At 42.1% G+C, this 22796-nt stretch overlaps 1 protein-coding gene across 2 annotated transcripts in view; it reads left to right on the plus strand.

Annotated features, from left to right (window-relative positions):
* Positions 1-22796, plus strand: part of ippk (inositol 1,3,4,5,6-pentakisphosphate 2-kinase) — a 120446-nt gene that overhangs the window by 92376 nt on the left and 5274 nt on the right. For both annotated transcript variants that reach the window (XM_072280988.1, XM_072280989.1), the window contains 3 exons: positions 6402-6552; positions 12983-13082; positions 14397-14476. In XM_072280988.1, the coding sequence (XP_072137089.1) occupies positions 6402-6552; positions 12983-13082; positions 14397-14476 (331 nt within the window). The remainder of the gene's footprint in view (positions 1-6401; positions 6553-12982; positions 13083-14396; positions 14477-22796) is intronic.

Genomic DNA, 22796 nt, shown 5'->3' on the forward strand with positions numbered 1-22796 from the left:
TCCTTACATTATTTTGAAGGTAGTTGTAGGACCTATGGTGATAATTAAAATCAGTGACTTTTTTTTTAATTAAGTAACTCATTTGATCCAAATTTGTCAGTCAAGTGATTCCCTGAACACACCGGTGACACATGCCATGAATGATGTTTATTATTCATGATGAATTATTCCTTTACCTCCAATTGCTTTTCAAATGGTCACCTGCAATAATTTTTCATTCCTGTTCCCCAGGTGATCCCAAGTCAATTGGACAATCCTGAGTTGTTTCCCACAAAGTTATAATCAGGGTACAAGAAGATAAGACATTGAAGCAGAATTAGGCCATTTGGCCCGTCGAGTTTTCTCCACTTCTTAATCATGGCTGATTCATTTCCCTCTCAACCCCAATCTCCTGCTTCCTCCCCAATAATGCCATGTCTTAGTAAAAATGTATCAACCTCCACTTTAAGTACACTCCACAGCCGTCTATGTCAACAAATTCCACAGATTGACCACCCTCTGGCTGAAATAATTATTTCAGTCCTGGAATAATTTTCATGAACCTCCTTTGAACCCTCCCCAACATCAGCTCATTGCAGCACCCAGTAGCAATAGACTGTTGCAATGCTTTGAGGTTGGTCATGACTGGAATGAACTCCTGTCTCACCAAAGACCTAGACCCACTGCAGTTTGCCTATCACCATAATAGGTCTACGGCAGGCGCAATCTCAATGGCTCTTCACATAGCCTGAGATCACCTGGACAACACAAACACCTATATCAGGATGCTGTTCATCGACTGCAGCTCTGCGTTTAACACCATTATTCCCACAGTTCTGATCGTTAAGTTACACAACCTGGGCCTCTGTACCTCCCTCTGTAATTGGATCCTCAACTTTCTAACCAGAAGAGCAGAACCTATATTGATTGCTGATAATATCTCCTCTCTGACAATCAATACTGATACACCTCCGACGTGTGGTGCTTAGCCCACTGCCCCACACTCTCTATACCCATGACTGTGTGGCTAGGCATAACTCATACCATCTATAAATTTGCTGATGATACAAATATTGTTGGTAGAATATCAGGTGGAGATAAGAGGGCGTACAGGAGTGAGATATACCAGCTAGTTGAGTGGTGTCAGAGCAACAACCTTGCACTCAATGTCAGTAAGACGAAAGTGCTGATTGTGGACTTCAAGAAGGGTAAGACGAAGGAACACATACCAATCCTCATAGAGCAAGAGCAAGCAGAAGTGGAGAGAGTGTGCAATTTCAAGATCGCTGAGGATCTTACCTAGTCCCAACATATCGATGCAGCTATAAAGAAAGCAAGACGGCAGCTATATTTTATCAGGAGTTTGAAGATATTTGGTCTGTCAACTAAAACACACTAACTTCTACAGATGTACTGTGGAGAACATTCTGACAGGCAGCATCACTGTCTGGTATGGGGAGGGCTACTGCACAGGACTGAAGGAAGCTACAGAAAGTTGTAAATTTAGTCGGCTCCTCTGGGGTACTAGTCTCTGTTATACCCAAGGCATCTTCAAGGAACAGTGACTCAGAAAGGTGATGTCCATTGTTAAAGACCCCCATCACCCAGGTCATGCCCTGTTCTCAAGATTGACGTACAGAGGCCTGAAGGCACACACATAGCAATTCAGGAACAGCTTCTTCCCCTCTGCCATACGATTCCTAAGTGGACATTGAACCCATGAACGTTACCTCACTTTTTCCTTAATATATTATTTTTGTTTTTGCACTATTTTTAATCTACTCAATATATGTATATATAACTGCAATTGATTTACTTATTTATTTTTTCTTTCTATGTTATCATGTATTGCATTGAACTGCTACTGCTAAGTTCACAAATTTCATAACACATGCCTGATAATAAACTTGATTCTGTCTTTTCTAAGATAAGGGGCCCAACCTGCTCACAGTACTCCAAGTGAGGCCTCCATAGTGTCTAATAAAGCCTGAGCATTACATCTGCTTTTATATTCTACTTTTCTTGAAATGAATGCTAACATTGCATTTGCCATCCTCATCACTGACTCAGCCTGAAAATGAGTCTTTAGGGAATCTTGCACAAGGTCTCCAAAGTCCCTTTGCACCTCAGATTTTTGTATTTTCTCCCCGTTTAGAAAATAGTCTATGATTTATTCCATCTGCCACTTTGCCCATTCTCCTATTCTGTCTTGTCCTTCTGCAAACTCCCTGCTTCCTCAAGGCTACCTGTCCCTCCATCTCAGAAACAAGAGAAAATCTGCAGATTGTGGAAATCCAAGCAACAGATGCACAATGCTGGAAGAACTCAGCAGGCCAGGCGGCATCTTTGGAAAAGAGTACGGTTAATATTTCAGGTCAAGACCCTTCATCAGGGCTGGGGAATAAAAGACGAGTAGTCGGAATTGGAGGAGGGGAGGAAGAAGCACAAGGTGACAGGTGAAACTGGAAGGTGAAGTAATGAGCTGGGAAGCTGATTGGTGAAGGAGATAAAGGGCAGGAAGGGGGAATTTGATAGGAGAGGACAGAAGGCCATGGAAGAAAGGGAAGGGAGAGGAGCACCAGAGAGAGGTGATGGGCAGGTAAGGAGATGTGAGAGAGGAAAATGGGAATGGTGAAGGGGGGGGCGCGCATTACTGGAAGTTCGAGAAATTGATGTTCATGCCTTCAGGTTGGAGGCTACCCGGGTGGAATATAAGGTGTTGCTCCTACAACCTGAGTGTAGCCTCATCCTGACGGTAGAGGAGGCCTTGGACTGACATGTTGGAATAGGAAAGGGAAGTGGAATTAAAATGGGTGGCCACTGGAAGATCTTGCTCTTTCTGGCAAAATGAGAGGCCTCCTGTATATCGGTGAGACCCCTTTCTGAGCACCATCCACCAGAAAAAGTACATGACAGATTCTCCGTATGTTCCTCCATGTACTCCAAAACGTCATCCATAAGAATTGACTCCAACATCTTCCTTCCTGCTAAGGTCAGGTTAATTGGCCTATCAATTTCCTTCCTTTTGCGTCCCTCCGTTCTTGAAGAGTGGAGTGACATTTTCAGTTTTCCAGTCCACTGGAAACATGCTAGAATCTAGTGTTTCTTGAAAGATCATTACTAATGTCTCCACAATCTCTTCAGTTACCTCTTTCAGAACCCTGGGATGTAGTCCCACTAACTTTTGCTCTATTATATACTCTCTCTTTTGCTTTTATGTTGGCTTTGATTTCCCGTTAGCCATGGTTGTGTCATCTGTCTTTAGAATACTTCCTTTTTTGGGTATATATATTTTGCACCTTCTGCATTGCTCTTAGAAATTCCAGCCATTGCTGCTCTGCCATCATCCCTGCCAGTTTTCTTTTCCAGTCAATTTTGGCCATCTCCTCTCTCATGCCTCTGTAATTCCCTTTACTCCACTGTAATACTGATTCATCTGACTTTAGCTTCTCCTTCTCAAATTTCAGGGTGAATTTGTTCGTATTATGATCACTTTCCCCTAAGGGTTCCTTTATCTTCAGCTCCCTAATCAAATCCAGTTCATTACACTATACCAAATCCAGAATAGTGGATCCCCCTATTGGGCTCAACCACAAGCTCGTCGGCATTCAACAAATTCTCTCTCTTGGGTTCCAAAATCAGCACCAACCTGATTTTACCAATCTGCCTGCAGATTGAAATCTGCCATGACTATCTTAACATTGCCCTTTTGACACGTATTTTCTATCCCATTGTAATTTGTAGTGCACATCATGGTTACTGTTCAGAGACCTGTATATAATTCCCATCAGGGTCTTTTTACCCTTGCAATTTCTCTTAACTCTACCCACATTGATTCTACATCTTCTGATTCTATGTCACCACTTCATAAGGATTTGATTTCATTTTTTATCAATAGAGCAACACCACGCCTCCTACCTTCCTGCTGGTCCTTTCGATACGCTGTGAATCCTTGGATATTAAGTTCCCAACTATAATCTTTTAGTCATATCTTAGTCATGCCCACAGCATCATACCCGCCAATCTCTAACTGCGTGATAAGATCCTCTACTTTATTTTGTATACTGCCTGCTTTCAAATATAACACTTTGTGTCCTGTATCCATCATCCCTTTTGATTTTGCCCCCCATTACACTGCAACTATTCCACCGACTGCAATTTTCCATTATCATGTCCGTCCTTTCTGACAGCCTCATTACAAATTGCCTCTGCTTGTATGCCAAATGCCCCATCCTCAGCTTCCCATCCCCCCTGTCAAATCAGTTTAAACCCTCCCCAGCAGCTCTGGAAAACCTGCCCACAATGACATTGGCCCTCCTCGGGATCAGGTGTAACCCATCCCTTTCGTACAAGCTCTACCTTCCCCGGAAGAGATCCTGATGCGCCAGAGGTCTGAAGCCCTGCCCCCTGCACCAGTTCCTCAGCTACACATTCATCTGCCAAATCACCCTATTCCTACCCTTACCTGTGTATGGCACAAGCAGCGATCCAGAAATTAATACACTGGAGGCCCTGCTTTTCAGCTTTCAGCCCAGCTCCCTAAATTTGCTCTTTGGTACCTCCTCCCTTTCCGACATTATGCCATTGGTGCCAGTGTGTATCAAGTACCCTCCCCCTTTAGAATACCATGGACCTGACCCCAGCACCCACGAAGCAACATTCCATCTGGGTGTCTGTTGAATCTACAGAATCCCATATCACTATTGCAGTCTTCTCCACCACCCCCCCTCCCCTACTGAGCCACTCAGTGCAAGAGACCTGATTGCTGTGGCTTGCCCGGTAGGTCATCACTCACCCCTCAACGCTATCCAAAGTAGTATGATTAATATTGAGGGGAACAGCCACAGGGGTACTCTGCACTGGCTGACCACTTCCTTTCCCTCTCCTGACAGTCACCCAGGTACCTGCCTCCTGCAACTTAGGGGCGACTACCCCTCTGTAGCTCTCACCTATCAACTCCAAAGGTAATCCGGCTGCAACTTGTTACACCTGGGGCAGATGTGGTTATTCACGCCTCGCACAAATAACACAGCACAGCCCCTAGAGCCACCTTCACTATATTAGATACTAACAGAGGAAGAATGAAGGAGACGAAATTTACCAGATACTTGCCTTGCCGAAGTCTGATGAGCCAAAGCCTATCCACTCAAATACTGGTCCACTCACACAATGGCTGCCCTGCTTGTCCCTGCCTTATTTTTATTTGCCCTTGTTAATGAATCATGATTTGATTGGGCCGCCGGAAAATGCTGAAAGACCGTGAATGCTTCTTTTTAAGATGTCAAGCACGGGCCTGTTAGTAGCCTCCTCTCTTGTTCCTGATTTGACTGGGCTGCTGGAAAAATGCTGAAAGTCCACAAACATTTAATTTAAAAAAAACTCTCCTGGAACTGTGAGTAGCCATCTCTTGTTCCTGATTTGATTGGGTTGCCGGAAAACGCTGAACCCTTGCGAACGGTGATGGTATATTCACCGTCAACTCCTTTCCTGTTCTGTTTTTCAATCTCAAGCCATTTCCCATAGGTCCCTTCCTCACCTGCTTAAATGGGATCAGTTTCTACATATACTGCACTCACTATGGTTGTTTGACATTCATTCTCAGGTGTGTCACAATTTCTTCCTGCCAAGAGTTGCAAGATGATTGCATTTATCATCTGCCACAGATGTTCTTTTCTTTCAATTAATTCCATACTTGGCTTCAGTCTTGGTTCTATTGTGAGTAGTTGGGGGGTGCATGTGTTTTTTAAACTGTATTAATAAATGGGGATTTCACTCTAAAGAATTGAGATCTACATCCTCTTTGATCCTAAGCAATGCTTCTCATGCCATATCTTAATAAGAATTCAGCTTCCATCCCTAATATAGCCAACTGCAGGAAATTTACTGAAAATCTTCTTCATACCTTTTATACATTCGATGTTCTGTCAGCCAGCCTCCTCAGTTCTGTTAATGGGTTCAACCAAAAGCTCTGCTGCCTGTATCTCACCTCGTATCAAGGCAGTGCGCTCTAAATTTAGAAATGTCATCTTTGCCCCTATCATTAGTCGTTCTCACTTGGGTCACTCTTTGAAAGCACTACTTGCATGGGCTTCCTAACAAAGCTTGCTTCAAATTTTAAGATGGAATATTGTTTGATTATTTAGAATTACAAATATTCTAGTTAAATGTTTCATTAAATGTATGTTGTTAATGTGAGGTAGGTGCCTTTGATCCATTATCTAAAACTATGTAATATACGTATATTCAGCTTTCAACAATGAGAGCTGTCAGATGAAGATTTGCGTAAATAACATTATCAGGATGAAGGCATTAAAAATGTGACTTGCAGTGGAAGATTGTTAAACTCCAGCATGAAAATCAATTTTAGTTTTTTTGTTGTAATAATTATTTTTTAAGAAAACCAAAATCTCATATGGTTCCAGATATTCACTCAGTGGAGAATTCGGGCTTGCCAAAAGGCTCCGTTCTTTCTCAGATTCTTCAAGTGCAGATGCTTGATATGATGGACATAGATGGAATTTATCCTTTATATCTGAGAGTTCAACAGCACTTAGAAGAATTTCCCAAAGACAGGTTAGTTGGAATTGTATGATGTAATTGTAGGGGTACGTGGAAAAGAATGGGCGTCACTGATTTTACAGCTACAGCATTTATTTTATGAAGTAGATCGGTAACATTTCCCATCGGTTTCATAGACTGGTCATATGTTGTTATTCCCTGTTGCTGGAAGACCCAAAATTGGACTCTTCATCTTAGTTGACTAATTTCATAATATGGAGAACTTTACATGTGTCAATGGATCCATCTGTCATATCTAAGTCTACCGGTGTAACTGGTAAAATTCCCTTTGAAATAAGAATCCTTTCCACTCATTATCTGCCTGCATAAGGTGAAGGTATGTCATTACATATCAGACCAAAAGACATAGGAGTGGAAATAGGCCATTTGGCCCATTGAGTCTGCTGCACCATTTAATGATGGCTGATCCTTTGTTTCCCTCCTCAGCCCCACTCCCCGGCCTTCTCCCTGTAACCTTTGATGCCATGCCTAATCAAGAACCTATCAAGCTCTGCCTTAATTATACCCAGCAGCCTGGCTTCTCCAGCTGCCTGTGGTAACAAATTCCAGAAATTCACCATCCTCCGGCAAGAGAAATTTCTCCGCATCTCTGTTTTATATGAATGCCTCTCTACCCTGAGGCTGTGCCCTCTTGTCTTAGAATCTCCCACCCTGGGAAAAATCCTTTCCACATCTATTCTGTATAGGGCTTTCAACATTCAAAAGGTTTCAATGAGATCCCCTCTAATCCTAATTCCAGCGAGTACAGACACAGAGCCATCAAATATTCCTTGTATGATAACCCCTTTCATTTCTGGAATCATCCTTGTGAACCTTCTCTGAACCTTCTCTAAACCTTCTCCAATGCAAACATATCTTTTGGACAAGGAGCCCAAAACTGTTCACAGTACTCAAGGTGAGGCCTCACCAGTGCCTTATAAAGCCTCAGCATCACATCCCTGCTCTTGTATTCTAGACCTCTTGAAATGAATGCTAACATTGCATTTGCCTTCCTCACCACTGACTCAACCTGGAAGTTACACTTTACACTCCCAAGTCCCTTTGCATCTCAGATTTACGGATTTTCTCCCCGTTAAGAAAGTAGTCCGCACATTTACTTCTACTACCAAGGTGCATGACCATGCATTTTCCAACATTTTATTTCATTTGCCACTTTCTTACTCATTCTTCTAATCTGTCTAAGTCCTTTTGCAGCCTACCCTTTATCTCAACATTAGCTGCCCCTCCACCAGTCTTCATATCATCTGCAAACTTGGCAACAAAGTCATCTATTCAATCATCGAAATCATTGATATACAGCGTAAAGAGAAGTGCTCCCAACACTGACCCCTCTGGAACACCACTAGTCATTGGCAGCCAACCAGAAAAGGATCCCTTTATTCTCACTTGCTGTCTCCCACTCAGCCAATGCTCTAACCATGCAGTAACTTTCCTGTAATACCATGGCTCTTAACATGGTAAGCAGCCTCATGTGTGCTCCTTGTTAAAGACCTTCTGAAAGTTCAAATATACAACATCCACTGCATCCTCTTCATTTATCCTACTTGTAATCTCCTCAAAGAATTCCAGCAGGTTTGTTAGGCATTTGTAATGATTCGTGCACAAATGTTTATAGAAACTCACAGGCTACTTTATCGAAAATACATAATTTTCTATTTGGTACCAATTACTGTCTTCTGAATCTGTGTTAAATTCTATTTGATTAAGGTTGCTTCTAGACTGTGATTGTTCTAGTCTCATGCAGTAGGTAGTTTATCTTTAGTATTTGTCAACTTGGTAAATTTTGCAATTAGCTCCTTTAATCTCACTGAACAACAAAGATTTTGCTTTCTGGATACTTTTGGGTGTACCTTATGGATTTTGTGCTGCTGATCATGAAAATCACCATGAAATTTCCCTATCACACACCATTTATTTCTTTTTCAAATCGGCTATATTTGTTATTTCAATTCATAATTCAAGTCAATTAAAATGTTGCCCACAATATAAGCAGAAAAGTTTTCTATCTTGTATCTTTTCTATGCTTAGGCAAGGTGAATGCTGTATGGCAGGACAGATTTTAGAAAGGCTATAAAGGCATCATGCACACGCTGTTCTATGCATTGCATTTACATGTACATCGGCTGTACATGCATCACATATTGTGTGTACTCATTATAAATTAACTATTTTTAGGAATATTTGTGATAGCAAAATGTCCTGCTAATGTTGCAATAGCTGCAATACTTTCTCTGATATTTTTGACAACTATCTGCTTAAATGCCAAAGATGAGATGAAGCATGACTCCTCTTATTAAGGAAGCCTACGAGTTCTACTTTGGAGATAAAATTGGTGACCAAGGTAAAATCTGGGCTCCTCATATTTCTTGTGCAACATAAGACTTGGAAGCAGAATTAGGCCATTCAGCCCATCAAGTCTACTCCGACATTCCATCATGACTGATCCCAAATCCCACTCAACCCCCATACACTTGGCTTCTCACCATATCCTTTGATGCCCTGACCAATCAGGAAACTATCAGCTTCCACTTTCAATATACCCACAGACTTGGCCTCTATTGCAGTCTGTAGCAGAGTATTCCACAGATTCACTATTCTCTGGCTAAAAAAAATTTCTCCTTATCTCTGTTCTAAAAGGTCACCCCAACAATTTTGAGGCTGTGCCCTCTAGTTCTGGATACCCCCACCATAGGAAACATTCTCTTCACATCCACGTTATTTAGTCCTTTCAAGATACGGTAAGTTTCAATGAGATTCCTCGCATTCTTCGAAATTCCAGTGAATACTGGCCAAAGCTGCCAAATGCTCCTCATATGTTAACGCCTTCATTTCTGGAATCATCCTCTTTAACCTCCTCTGGATTCTCTCCAATGTTGACACATCCTTTCTGAGATATGGAGCCCAAAGCTGTTGACAATACTCCAAGTGCAGCCTGACTAATGTCTTATAAAGGCTTAACATTATCTCCTTACTCTATTCCCCTTGAAATAAATGCCAACATTGCATTTGCCATCTTTACCACAGACTCAACCTGTAAATTAACCTTCGTAGAGTCTTGCATGAGGACTCCTAAGTCCCTCTACACCTTTGAAGTTTGAACCTTCTAGTCACTTAGATAATAGTCCGCAGTATTCTTCCGTTTACCAAAAGGTATTATCGTACATTTTCAAACACTGTAATCCATCTGCCACATTTTTGCCCATTCTTCTAATTTGTCTTAAGTCCTGCTGTAATCACATTGCTTCCTCAGCACTACCCACCCCTCCACCTATTTTCGTATTATCCGCACTTTGTCACAAAGCCATCAATTCCATTATCCAAATCACTGACAAAGAATGTGAAAAGTAGAGGTCCCAATACTGACTGCTGAGGAACACCACTAGTCACTGACAGCCAACCAGATAAGGTCCCCTTTATTCCCACTTGCTGCCTCCTGCCTGTCAGTCATTCCTCTATCCAAAACAGTATCTTTTCTGTAATGCCATAGGATTTTTATTTTGTTAAACTTGCCTCTCCTTGTCCACTGGGCTTATTACTTTCTCGAAGAGCTTTAACAGATTTGTCAGACAAGACTTCCCATTAAAAAAACCTATGCTGACTTTGACTGACTTTATCATTAGTCTCCAACTACCCCAGAACGTAATCCTTAACAATAGACTCCAACAATTTCCCAATCACTGAGCTTAGACTAACTGGCCTATAATTTCCTTTCTTTTGCCTTCCTCCTTTCTTAAAGAGTGGAGTGAAATTTGCAATCTTCCAATCTTCCGGGACCATGTCAGACTCAAGTGATTCTTGAAAGATCGTGATCCCTGTTACTTCTTCAATATTTGTTGTTGATCTTAGAGTTTGGTTCAAAGATATGCAGAAATCAATGCGATTTGCCATCCCAATGATATGGTGAGAGCTAAAGGATCATGTGACATACTGCTACTTCTTTCTGACCAGTGTGTCTGGTTTCTCTGCTAAAAACAAAAAATTCATTGAATACCCCAAGCTCCCTTCAGCCAGCCATTAGACCTGTGCTGCATGACCATTGTCTTCCAGTACTGAAGGTACCAGAGACATGGAGTTTAGAGGAGGCAGACAAAGGTGCCATGATGCATGAGCCAGGAATGGAAAACAACACTGATATTGATACGGATTTTGAACCCATTACGTCGAGTGAGCCTTATCTGATAACTCTGCCTGAGTCAAATGACCTGGTCAGAGACTTGGATTTGTCAAAGGCAAAAGCGGAATTACTGGGTCTAAGACTGCAAGAATGGAATTTACTGTCACCAGGCATAAAAATATCTGTCAAGGATTTCAATATTTGAGACAGATGTTTCCCATAATAAACTGATGTCAAGAATAAGGAAGGCATTTTTGTTGGTCCACAAATCAATCAGCTCATCAAAATGACCAGCAATTTGAAGAACTTCTAGTGGGCTGGAAATTGCATGGAAGGATGTTGTTGAAGATTTTCTTGGCAACTACAAAGCACCAAACTACATGCAGCTAGTTGACAACATGCTTCAAGCATACAAAACCATGAAGTGTAGCATGTCACTAGATTCATTTTCTGTATTCCCATTTAGATTTCTTCCCTACAAATCTTTGCCCTGTTAGTGATGAGCATGGTGAAAGGCATTGTGGTCATGGAGAAATGGTATCAGGGCAACTGGAATCCGTCAATGCTGGCTGATTATTGTTAGACACTTAAGTGGAAGCCTGAGACATTGCAAATGAAATCTTCAATAAAATATTTTTAGCTTTGTTGAACTATTGCAAAGCACCAACACTGTTATACAATTAAATGTATTATATTAAATAAAAGTCAATTTATTGTTTTTTTTCAAATTCCTACATGACACAAGTATTGTGAAATTATTTTTGTGTTTTGTTTCAAGTGGTTTACAGTAACCAAAAAAGATTTCTGAGGAGGCACCACCTGAGGGTGCTGTAAGACTAAAAACTGAAGGAATTCAGTCTCGGAAAATGGTTGTTACTGAGAAGCAGCATTTATTTCCCGTTGCTAGATCATTTTCTTAAAGTTTTGATGATAATATGCTAACAGAATGATAGTGTTGTTGTTTGTAAATTAACTAATATTGTGAAGTTATATCAATTGTAAGATTGCTGAATTGTTCTAGGCGGTGAAGGCTGTGCTCTGCTGATTTTCCAAGTAATAAGGTTGTGAACTACCAGACATAAAACATATGAAAACTATTGGTTAAAGAAATAATTCTACTAAACAATCTTCATACATGTGACTAAGAATTCCTTCCTAACTTTACTTATCTTGTAGTTCAGGCAAAGTTATCTTTAACCAAAATTATTTTTCAAGTCCAGTCTAGTTATGTTGTTCCTTTGTTTTGACTGGCACCGGAAAGATGCAGCAGGGTTTTGGGGTGGAAACCCTGGAACTACTACTAAAAATTATTACTTCGGGTATTTGCATTTACTATAATAATTAGACTGTGTATTGTTCTCTATGCATATTATACAATTTAATTATTTCAGGAACTGAAATGCCTGCTCAAAAATCAATCGACGAGTTGTCTTTGGACAATACATATCATTGTCATAGAATACTCGTGTTTCAGTACAGTTGTGTGAATTTTAAGGTTTTTTTTTAGTAATTTGTGTCTTTAAAGCTTTTCTTCGTTTTTATATTAATCTCATTAACTTTCTAATTAAATGAGATGCAGTAATAGTTACCTCTATTTACAATAATGTGAAAGCGTGGTTTGTAGTGTCTCTTTTAAGTTCTGTGGAAAGCAGAACAAAGGAAGGAATATGATGGCACCAGAAACAATTAACTGATTAACACTCCGTTTACATGTTTCCTTATTAATAAAGATGAAAAAACTTTTTAAAAAAATGGTAGCATTCAACAGGCACAGTGTACGTGGAAAAGAAATACAGTTAACATTTTGGGCCAGAGACCTTCTGTCAGAATGTTCAGATGGCTCAAAATATTAACGTTTTCTCTTTCCTCAGATACTGCTTGACTTACTATGTGTTTCGAATATTTTCTCTTCTTTAAAACAATGAAAAGGTATGTCGCATCCGGAATTTTCCGGTTAGCGGGCAATTTCCTTCCACGCCACTCTGACGTATTGGGGAATCGTGTACGTGGCAAGTTACAGCAGTGGTTTGCCATTGCCTTCTGCCGGGTGAGTTTTTATAAAGAGATCACCAGCTCTTAACCCAGCACGGATGGAGATCGTGCAAGGGAGCCGGCTGGAATCGAACTTGGGACCTCTCGTCCCGAAGTCCAGCGTTGATACCACTACGCCACCAGTCGGTACTTTAAAACAATAAACCCTTGAGGAAGGCGCACTTATTTGTTATATTGGTCAAGAGTTGATTTAATGTAACTTTTCATTTGGTATAGCATAGATTTAGTTAACTGCTATTTCCATTTGTCACTTTGCAGGAGTAGGCTACATTTAGATGGGCCTTACGATGAATCTTTTTATAAAAGTCTATCAGACTTTTCACAAGATGATGAAACAGTGGACTATGCAGCCCGAAAGGTAAAATTAATGTTTTTAATATGCAGTGTCAATTTTTATTTAAAACAAAATTAAGTGAATTTCTGTTGATTTTGGAGACATAATGATCCATACTAGACTCTCTAGTTGTCATCCTACTCAAACTTCTTATGGAGCTAAAGGTCCTAATACTCCCCAGCCTTTGTTTCTGTTTTAATGTATTTCTTACAGCTTGAAAAATTTAGAGTTCAAAAGGTGTCAAAGAAAAATTTTTAAAAATCTACTTTACAACTCAAAGGTACTATAGGCAAAAATAAATAAACCATTTATCTCAATGTGACTTTTCGATCAAATTGGGTGTTCCCACTTAGTCAATAGGGTCCGATGTAAAGGTGAAGGGCAGTATGGGATGTGTATCTGGTATGTTTCGTCTCTGCTGCTGGATTCTGCATAAAGCTCCTGTGCACTCTAGTGGTGGAGCTGAGCTTCTGTCATGACTGACAAGCAAGCAAGCTGACTTGTGATTGTTTTCAGATCTGATGGAAAAGATTAGGTTGTTTTTGGACCATTGGTATAATCCTGTAGGCTTAATTCTTTTTGTGCCTACATATTAATGTGTTGATAATTATGCTTTTCCAGTTACTGAATCTTGTCAAATTAACCTTATCGTGAGCTTAGTTCCTGGCCTAATTCTAGAGCCAACTGTTGGACAAAATATGGTTGCTTGGAAACTTAAACGAACAAGTTTCAGTGATAGGGAGACATGAGACTGTAGATGCTAGAGGAACTTAGCAGGTCAGGCAGCATCTGTAAAGAGAAATTTATTTGTCTTTTGGAATAATCCCTATATACTCCAGTGTAGCTGCTAGAAAACTGCAGAAAATTTACAATCATTCACTGGTCTCCAGCTGCAAATATTTCTTGAGGCTCACTCATGTGAGCTGGAATTTTGAGATATATTAAATTGTACTGTCAGTCTGACCTTTGGTGCAAATTCTGTTCATTACTTTTTCTTGCAAGATATACTTTGCCAAAGGAACTTCAGTAATTAATTAACTGACAGATTTGGGCTATTGAATTTATTGGTAATAACTTTTTTAAATGCTTGAGTTAAGGATTAGTTATTAAAACAGGCAGAACTGACAACAGTCTCTTGAAAATGTTTAAAATTCAGCTAGATGCGTTTCTTCATTCTGTTCTTAGAATTCTCATATAGGGACCCAATGATTAGTTAGACCGATCCAGATCTTCTCCTGGTAGCCCTGGTCTGTAAATACTTTGATGTAAAAGTGGTGGCCTTTATAATCTGTTCCAAAAATTGTAATGACCAGGAAATTATTTTGTTTCTGTAAACAGATACATCAATACAGGGTTGCTACAACAGCCAAGGATTGTTCCATTATGATTGCACTTTCTCCTTGTCTTCTGGAGGAAAGGTAAGGGGTTTCTTGCTGAAAATGTATTAAAGTGAGATCAAATTTAAAGATTGGTAAATGATGGAAATAACTAGAATATATAAATCTGTAAAGTGTAAATGGATAAGGGCAAGGTTTCTTTATCACATGTGCAGTGAAATGCATCATTTTTGTTAACAAAAGATACCCCCAAGGATGCGGTGTAGTTCAGCAGAGCAACATAGAACATAACAAGTAACAGAACAACAAGCAGTGTTTCTCCCTCCTACCCACACACATACACAGTCCTCCAACCCCAGGACTGGCTGTCTTTGGCCTTCAGCCTCCAGTGAACTCTGACGTTAGGCTTCAACTTCTGGAATTCTCATTCACTTTTGGACTTCAATCCTCGGCATTGACCCCAGAACTCAATGATCACCGTACACTAGGCCTCGAATTTAGGTTTCATCAATTCATATCAATTCGATTTAGGTTTTATCAATTCTCTTTCTTCTCACGTGGAACCTGCCAATAACTCACTGACTCGAGGCAGGGTTGGGCAATACTGGTCTGCTGACCCAGCATCGACCATGGATGTCCTATGTCTTTGTCGCTGGCCTTCAGTACCAGAGCAGAGGTTTAGACTCTGGCTTGACCTTAATTCCCCCATACTTCTGTCCCTAAACCCCATTCTGACCTCTAAGTCTCCTCTTTGTCCCCAAAACCGTTCCTACAAGCCTAAAAGAAAAACCAATTAAAAAAAACAACTCAGACTGAGCTGAGATCTTGACAAAGACAGCTGTTCAGCCCACATTGAATTGGGTATGAAACAACACGAATTCCTGTGTATTCCAAAGGTTATTGGGAGCTATTTATGATCCCAAGCCTGATTCTGTCTGAAAATCTGGTGAATCTCAATTTAAATAATAAAATATGAAACAAAGCAGAATGCTAATAAATCTCAATTTCACAGGTTTAAAAACCTCAGTCTCTGTATTGTGGAAAGACTCTGCTACCACCATTGACTGTAGAATTCTTCCAGTCTTTGCTCTATGGTTTAAGTTCAAAGGTTCATTTATTATCAAAGTATGTATGCAGTATAGAACTGAGATTTGTCTTCTCCAGATAGCCACGAAACAAAGGGCATGGAAGTTGTTAGAGTGATTTTTCGGTTTAGGTCACTTACATTTAGCAAATGGCTTTAGCTACCAGTTTTCTGTTCCTTAAAAATGTATTGTGAATTTAATTTGGAACAATGCATTCCTAAAAAAAACTGTGAATCCCAGTCCAGACGATGCTGGCATCTGTGGGATGGAAGTGAATCAGAAGGTGTTAAGTTTGTATGCAGTTTCAAAAGAAAGCATTATCTATAGTTTGTAAATATGGAATTGTCCTTATGTTTGGCACATAAAATACCAAGTAAATGTATTGTGGATTTAGTTTGGAACAATGCATTCCAAAAAGCTGTGGATGCCAGTCCACAGTTTGTAAGTGTGATGCAAAACAAGGTACAGTATGCATCATCTGGAGATGCTTTTGGTGGATAGGTCTGCTGGCCCAAGGTCGGGCTTGATATTTATGTGGATCGAGGAACAACTACACAGGCGCGTGGACGTCAACAAGTTAGACTGGCAGGAAGAGTTTAAAAAGAAGACAGCTTTTTGAGTGGGCGATGGAGTAGAGACAGACAGAGTAGGAGGACTTTGGCTCAACGGGGCTTTGGTGATAATGGGTCGAGGTGAGGTAAGTTAGTTATGAAGGACAGAAATAAGAAGTATGTCTGTGAGGCCGGTGTTCTGTACTGGGTGTCAGATGTAGGATGTCCGGGAGACTCCCAGCCTTCCGGATGGCACGCATCTGCGCCGAGCTGCAGCTCCGAAGTGACCGGGTTAGAAACTGGAGATGCAGCTCGATGACCTTAGTCTGGTCAGGGAAAGTGAGGAGGTGATAGAGAGGAGCTATAGACAAGTAGTCACACCTGGGCCTGAGGAGACAGATGAGTGGGTAACAGTCAGGAGAAGGAAGGGCAAGAGTCAGATACTAGAGAGTACCCCTGTGGATGTCCCTCTTAACAATAAGTACTCCTGTTTGAGTACTGTTGGAGGTGGGGATGGCCTGCCTGGGGGAAGCAACAGTGGCCACGCCTCTGGCGCAGAATCTGGCCCTGTGGCTCAGAAGGGTAGGGAAAGGAAGAGGATGGCAGCGGTGATAGGGAAATTAATAGTTAAGGGGTCAGACAATTCTGTACACGCAGGAAAAAAACACGGATGGTAGTTTGTCTCCCAGGTGCCAGGGTCCAGGATGTTTCTGATCGCGTCCATGACATCCTGAAGTGGGAAGGTGATAAGCCAGAGGTCATGGTACATATTGGTACCAATGATATAGGTAGGAAAAGGGACGAGGTCCTGAAAACAGACTACAGGGAGTTAAGAAGCAGGACCTCAAGGTAGGGATCTCGAGGTTATTTCCTGTGCCATGTGACATTGAGTATAGGAATAGAGTAACGTGGAGGATAAATGTATGGTGAGGGATTGGAGCAGGGGGCAGGGATTCAAATTTAGAAACACGAAAAACCTACAGCACAATACAGGCCCTTCAGCCCACAAAGTGTGCCGAACATGTCCTTACCTTAGAAATTACCTAGGGTTACCCATAGCCCTCTAGTTTTCTAAACTCCATGTACCTGTCCAGGAGTCTCTTAAAAGACCCTATTGTATCTGACCCTACCACCGTCACCGGCAACCCATTCCGCACACTCACCACTCTCTGTGAGGGAAAAAAAAACTTGCCCCTGAAATCTCCTCTGTACCTACTTCCAAGCACCTTAAACCTGTGCCCTCTCGTGCTAGCCATTTCAGCCCAGGGAAAAAGCCTCTGACTATCCACACGATCAATGCCTCTCATCATCTTATACACCTCTATCAGGTCACTTCTAATCCTCCATCGCTCCAAGGGAAAAAGGCCGAGTTTACTCAATCTATTCTCGTAAGGCATGCTCCCCAAGTAAGTCTCCTTTGCACCCTTTCTATGGCTTCCACATCCTTCCTATAGTGAGGCGACAAGAACTGAGCACAGTACTCCCAAGTGGGGTCTGACCAGGGTCCTATATTGCTGTAACATTACCTCTCAGCTCCTAAACTCAATCCCACGATTCATCAAGGACAATGCATTGTGTGCTTTCTTAACCACAGGGTCAACCTGCACAGCTGCTTTGAGTGTCCTGTGGACTCGGACCCCAAGATCCCTCTGATCCTCCACACTGCCAAGAGTTTTACCATTAATACTATATTCTGTCATCATATTTGACCTACCAAAATGAACCACCTCACACTTATCTGGGTTGAACTCCATCTGCCACTTCTCAGCCCAGTTTTGCATCCTATCAATGTCCCACCGTAATCTGTGACAGTCCTCCACACTATCCACAACACTTCCAACCTTTGTGTCATCAGCAGATTTACTAATCCATCCGTCCACTTCTTCATCCAGGCCATTTATAAAAATCACAAAGATTAGGGGTCCCAGAACAGATCCCTAAGGCACACCACTGGTGACCGAACACCATGCAGAATATGACCCGTCTACAACCACTCTTTGCCTTCTGTGGGCAAGCCAGGTCTGGATCCACAAAGCAATTTCCCCTTGGATCCCATGCCTCCTTACTTTCTCAATAAGTCTTGCAAGGGGTACCTTGTCAAATGCCTTGCTGAAATCTATATACACTACATATACTGCTCTACCTTCATCAATGCGTTTAGTCACATCCTCAAAAAATTCAATCAGGCTCGTAAGGCACGACCTGCCTTTCACAAAGCGATGCTGAGTATTCCTAATCATATTATGCCTCTCCAAATGTTCATAAATCCTGCCTCTCAGGATGTTCACGATCAACTTACCATCAATTTCTGGATCATTGGGACCTCTTTTGGGGCAGGAGTGGCCTGTACAAAAATGATCGGCTGCACTTGAATCTGAGGGGGACCATTATCCTAGCAGGAAGGTTTGCTAAGGCTGTTAGGAGAGTTTAACTAGAATCGATGGGGGGTGGGAACTGAACTGAAGCGCTGGAGGAAAGGGCAGTTGGCTCAGAAATCGAGGAAGCTTGTAGACAGTGTGAGAAGGATGATAGGCAGGTGATAGAGAAGGGATACGCTCAGACTGATGGTTTGAGATGTGTCTCTTTTAATGCAAGGCGTATCATGAACAAAGCAGATGAACTTAAGCGTGTGGATCAGTACTGGGAGATATGATGTGGCCATTGCAGAGACTTCGATGGCTCAAGGGCAGGAATGGCCAGGCTCTAGATATTTCAGAAAGGACAGGAAGGGAGGCAAAAGAGTTGGGGATGTGACACTGCAGATCAGAGATAGTGTCACGTGTGCAGAAAAGGAGAAAGTTACGGAGGGATTGTCTACTGCGTCTCTTTGGGTGGAAGTTAGGAACAGCAAGGGGTCAATAACTCTACTGGGTGTTTTTACAGACCACCTAATAGTAACAGGGACATCAAGGAGCAGATAGGGAGACAGATGCAATAATAACAGGATTGTCGTGGTGGGAGATTTTAATTTTCCCAGTATTGATCGGCACCTCTCTAGAGCAAGGGGTTTAGATGGGGTGCAGTTTGTTAGGTGTGTTCAGGAAGGGTTCCTGACACAATATGTAGATAAGCCTACAAGAGGAGAGGCTGTACTTGATCGGGTATTTGGAAATGAACCTGGTCAGGCGTCAGGTCCCTCAGTGGGAGAGCATTTTGGAGATAGTGATCACAATTCTATCTCCTTTACCATAGCATTGGAGGGGGATATGAATAGACAAGTTAGGAAAGCGTTTAATTGGAGTAAGGGGAAATATGAAGCTATCGGGCAGGAACTTGGAAGCATAAATTGGGAGTAGAAGTTCTTAGGGAAATGTATGGCAGAAATCTGGCAAATGTTCAGGGGATATTTGTGTGGCGTTCTGCATAGGTACATTACATTGAGACAGGGAATGGAAGGTAGGGTCCAGGAACCATGGTGTACAAAGGCTGTTGAAAATCCAGTCAAGAAGAAAAGAAAAGCTTACGAAAGTTTCAAAAAACTAGGTAATGTTAGAGATCCGGAAGATTATAAGGCTAGCAGGAAGGAGTTTAAGAATGAAATTAGGAGAGCCAGAAGGGGCTGTGAGAAGGCCTTGGCGAGCAGGATTAAGGAAAACCCCAAGGCATTCTACAAGTATGTGAAGAGCAAGAGGATAAGATCTGAGAGAATAGGACCAATCAAGTGTGACAGTGGAAAAGTGTGTATGGAACTGGAGAAGATAGCGGAGGTACTTAATGAATACTTTGCTTCAGTATTCACAACGGAAAGGACCTTGGCGATTGTAGTGATGACTTGCAGCAGACTGAAAAGATTGAGCATATCGACATTAAGAACAAGGGATGTGCTGGAGCTTTTGGAAAGCATCAGGTTGGGTAAGTCACCAAGACCAGACGAGATGTAACCCAGGCTACTGTGGGAGGCGAGGGAGATTTCTGAGCCCTGGTGATGATCTTTGCATCATCAATGAGGACAGGTGAGGTTCCGGAGGATTGGAGAGTTGCAGATGTTGTTCCCTTATTCAAGAAAGGGAGTAGAGATAGCCCAGAAAATTATAGACCAGTGAATCTCACTTCAGTGGTTGGTAAGTGGATGGAGAAGATCCTGAGAGGCAGGATTTATCAACATTTGGAGAGGCATAATATGATTAGGAATAGTCAGCATGGCTTTGTCAAAGGCAGGTTGTGCTTTACGAACCTGATTGAATTTTTTTGAGGATGTGACTAAACACATTGATGAAGGTAGAGCAGTAGATGTAGTGTATATGGATTTCAGCAAGGCATTTGGTAAGGTACCCCATGCAAGGCTTATTGAGAAAGTAAGGAGACATGGGATCCAAGGGGACATTGCTTTGTGGATCCAGAACTGGCTTGCCCACAGAAGGCAAAAAGTGGTTGTAGACGGGTCATATTCTGCATGGAGGTCGGTGACTAGTGGTGTGCCTCAGGGATCTGTTCTGGGACCCCTTCTCTTCGTGATTTTTATAAATGACCTGGATGAGGAAGTGGAGGGATGGGTTAGTAAATCTGCTGATGACACAAAGGTTGGGGGTGTTGTGGATAGTGTGGAGGGCTGTCAGAGGTTACAGCGGGACATTGTTAGGATGCAAAACTGGGCTGAGAAGTGGCAGATGAAGTTCAACCCAGATAAGTGTGAGGTGGTTCATTTTGGTAGGTCAAATATTATGGCAGAATGTAGTATTAATGGTAAGACTCTTGGCAGTGTGGAGGATCAGAGGGATCTTGGGGTCCGTGACTGTGTGGTTAAGAAGGCATATGGTGCATTGGCCTTCATCAACCGTGGGATTGAGATCAAGAGCTGAGAGGTAATGTTACAGCTGTACAGAATCCTGGTCAGACCCCACTTGGAGTACTGTGCTCAATTCTGGTAGCCTCACTACAGGAGTGGCCAAGGCATTCGACTAGTGATCTGAAGGTCGTTAGTTCGAGCCTCAGCCAAGGCAGCGTGTTGTGTGTTTGAGCAAGGAACTTAATCACACAGTGCTCTGCGACGACACTGGTGCCAAGTTGTATGGGTCCTAATGCCCTTCCCTTGGACAACATTGGTGTCGTGGAGAGGGCAGACTTGCAGCATGGGCAACTGCTGGTCTTTCATACAACCTTGCCCAGGCCTGTGCCCTGGAGAGTGAAGACTTTCCAGGCGCAGATCCATGGTCTCGCAAGATTAACGGATGCCTTTATACACTACAGGAAGGATGTGGAAGCCATAGAAAGGGTTCAGAGGAGATTTACAAGGATGTTGCCTGGATTGGGGATGATGCCTTATGAAAACAGGTTGGGTGAACTTGGCCTTTTCTCCTTGGAGTGACGGAGGATGAGAGGTGACCTGATAGAGGTGTATAAGATGATGAGAGGCAATGATTGTGTGGATAGTCAGAGGCTTTTTCCCAGGGCTGAAATGGCTAGCACGAGAGGGCACAGTTTTAGGGTTCTTGGAAGCAGGTACGGAGGGGATGTCAGGGGTAAGTTTTTTACACAGAGCGGTGAGTGCATGGATTGGGCTGCCAGCAACTGTGGTCTTTTGAGAGGCTGTTGGATAGGTTCATGGAGCTTAGAAAAATAGAGGGCTATGTGTTACTCTCGGTAATTTCTAAAGTAAGTACATGTTCGGCACAGCATTGTGGGCCGAAGGGCCTGCACTGTGCTGTAGATTTTTTATGTAAATATAAAAGGTAGTATGTGTGTGGAATGAGCTGCCGGGGAAGTGGTTAAGGCAGGTACAATAAGAGATATTAGGCTCCTAGGTAGCGTTGCAGTTAGTGTGACAGTATTACAGCTCAGGCCATTAGATTTCAATTCCAACGTCAGCTGTAAGGGGTGTGTACGTCTTCCTCTTGGAATGCATGGGTTTTCTCTGGGTCCTGCAGTCCAAAGACGTCGTGGTTAGTAGGTTAATTGGCTATTGTAAATTGTCCCGTAATTAGGCTCAGGTTAAATTGGGTTGCTGGGCAGTGAGGCTCGAAGGGCCGGAAGGGCCTATTCCGTGCTGAATCTCTAAATAAAACTGAATAAATTTGAAAAGGCAGTTGGACAGTTACATGGATTGAAAAAGTTTATAAGGTTATAGGCCAAACTTTTGCAAGGTTATGAGAAGGTAGGAGAATGGGGCTGAGAGAGAAATGGGTCATGCATGACGAAATGGCAGAGCAGATGGGCTGAATGGCCTAATTCTGCTCCTCTGTCTTTTGGTCTTATGGGACTAGCTTGGATGGAGCATTTTGGTTGGGCTGAAGGGCCTGTTTCTGTGATATATAACTCTCATTCACTTTTGAATGTTTTCATTAAATTTTTGTTTAAATTACGTGATCCTAATCAGAAGTCTATCCTGTAAAAGCAGGTGACTCGGGTCTTATAAATGTCACACACAAAATGCTGGAAAATAGTGGCAGGTCAGACAGCATCTATAGAGAGGAATAAATGGTTGATGTTTCAGGCCAAGACCCCTCATTAAGACTGGGAAGGAAGGTAGAAGAGGTGGTGGGGGGGGGAGGAGTAGTAATACAAGCTGGCAGGTGATAGCTGAAACCAGTTGAGGGGGAAGCTAGAGAAGGGAGATAAAGTAGGATAGTTGAAGGTGATAGTTGGCATTCCCTTTCTCCCATGGTCCACTATCCTCTCTGATCAGATTCCTCCTTTTTCAGCCGTTCACCTCTTGCATCTACCATCTTGCAGCTTCTTACTTCATCTCCCCTCCGCCACCTACCTGGTGTATAAAGCTTATAGGTTTAGAGTAACTGGTCTCGTTCCCAGAGTGGAAATAATCAAATA

Source organism: Mobula birostris, chromosome 16 (assembly GCF_030028105.1).
Source record: "Mobula birostris isolate sMobBir1 chromosome 16, sMobBir1.hap1, whole genome shotgun sequence".
Lineage (NCBI taxonomy): Eukaryota > Metazoa > Chordata > Chondrichthyes > Myliobatiformes > Myliobatidae > Mobula > Mobula birostris.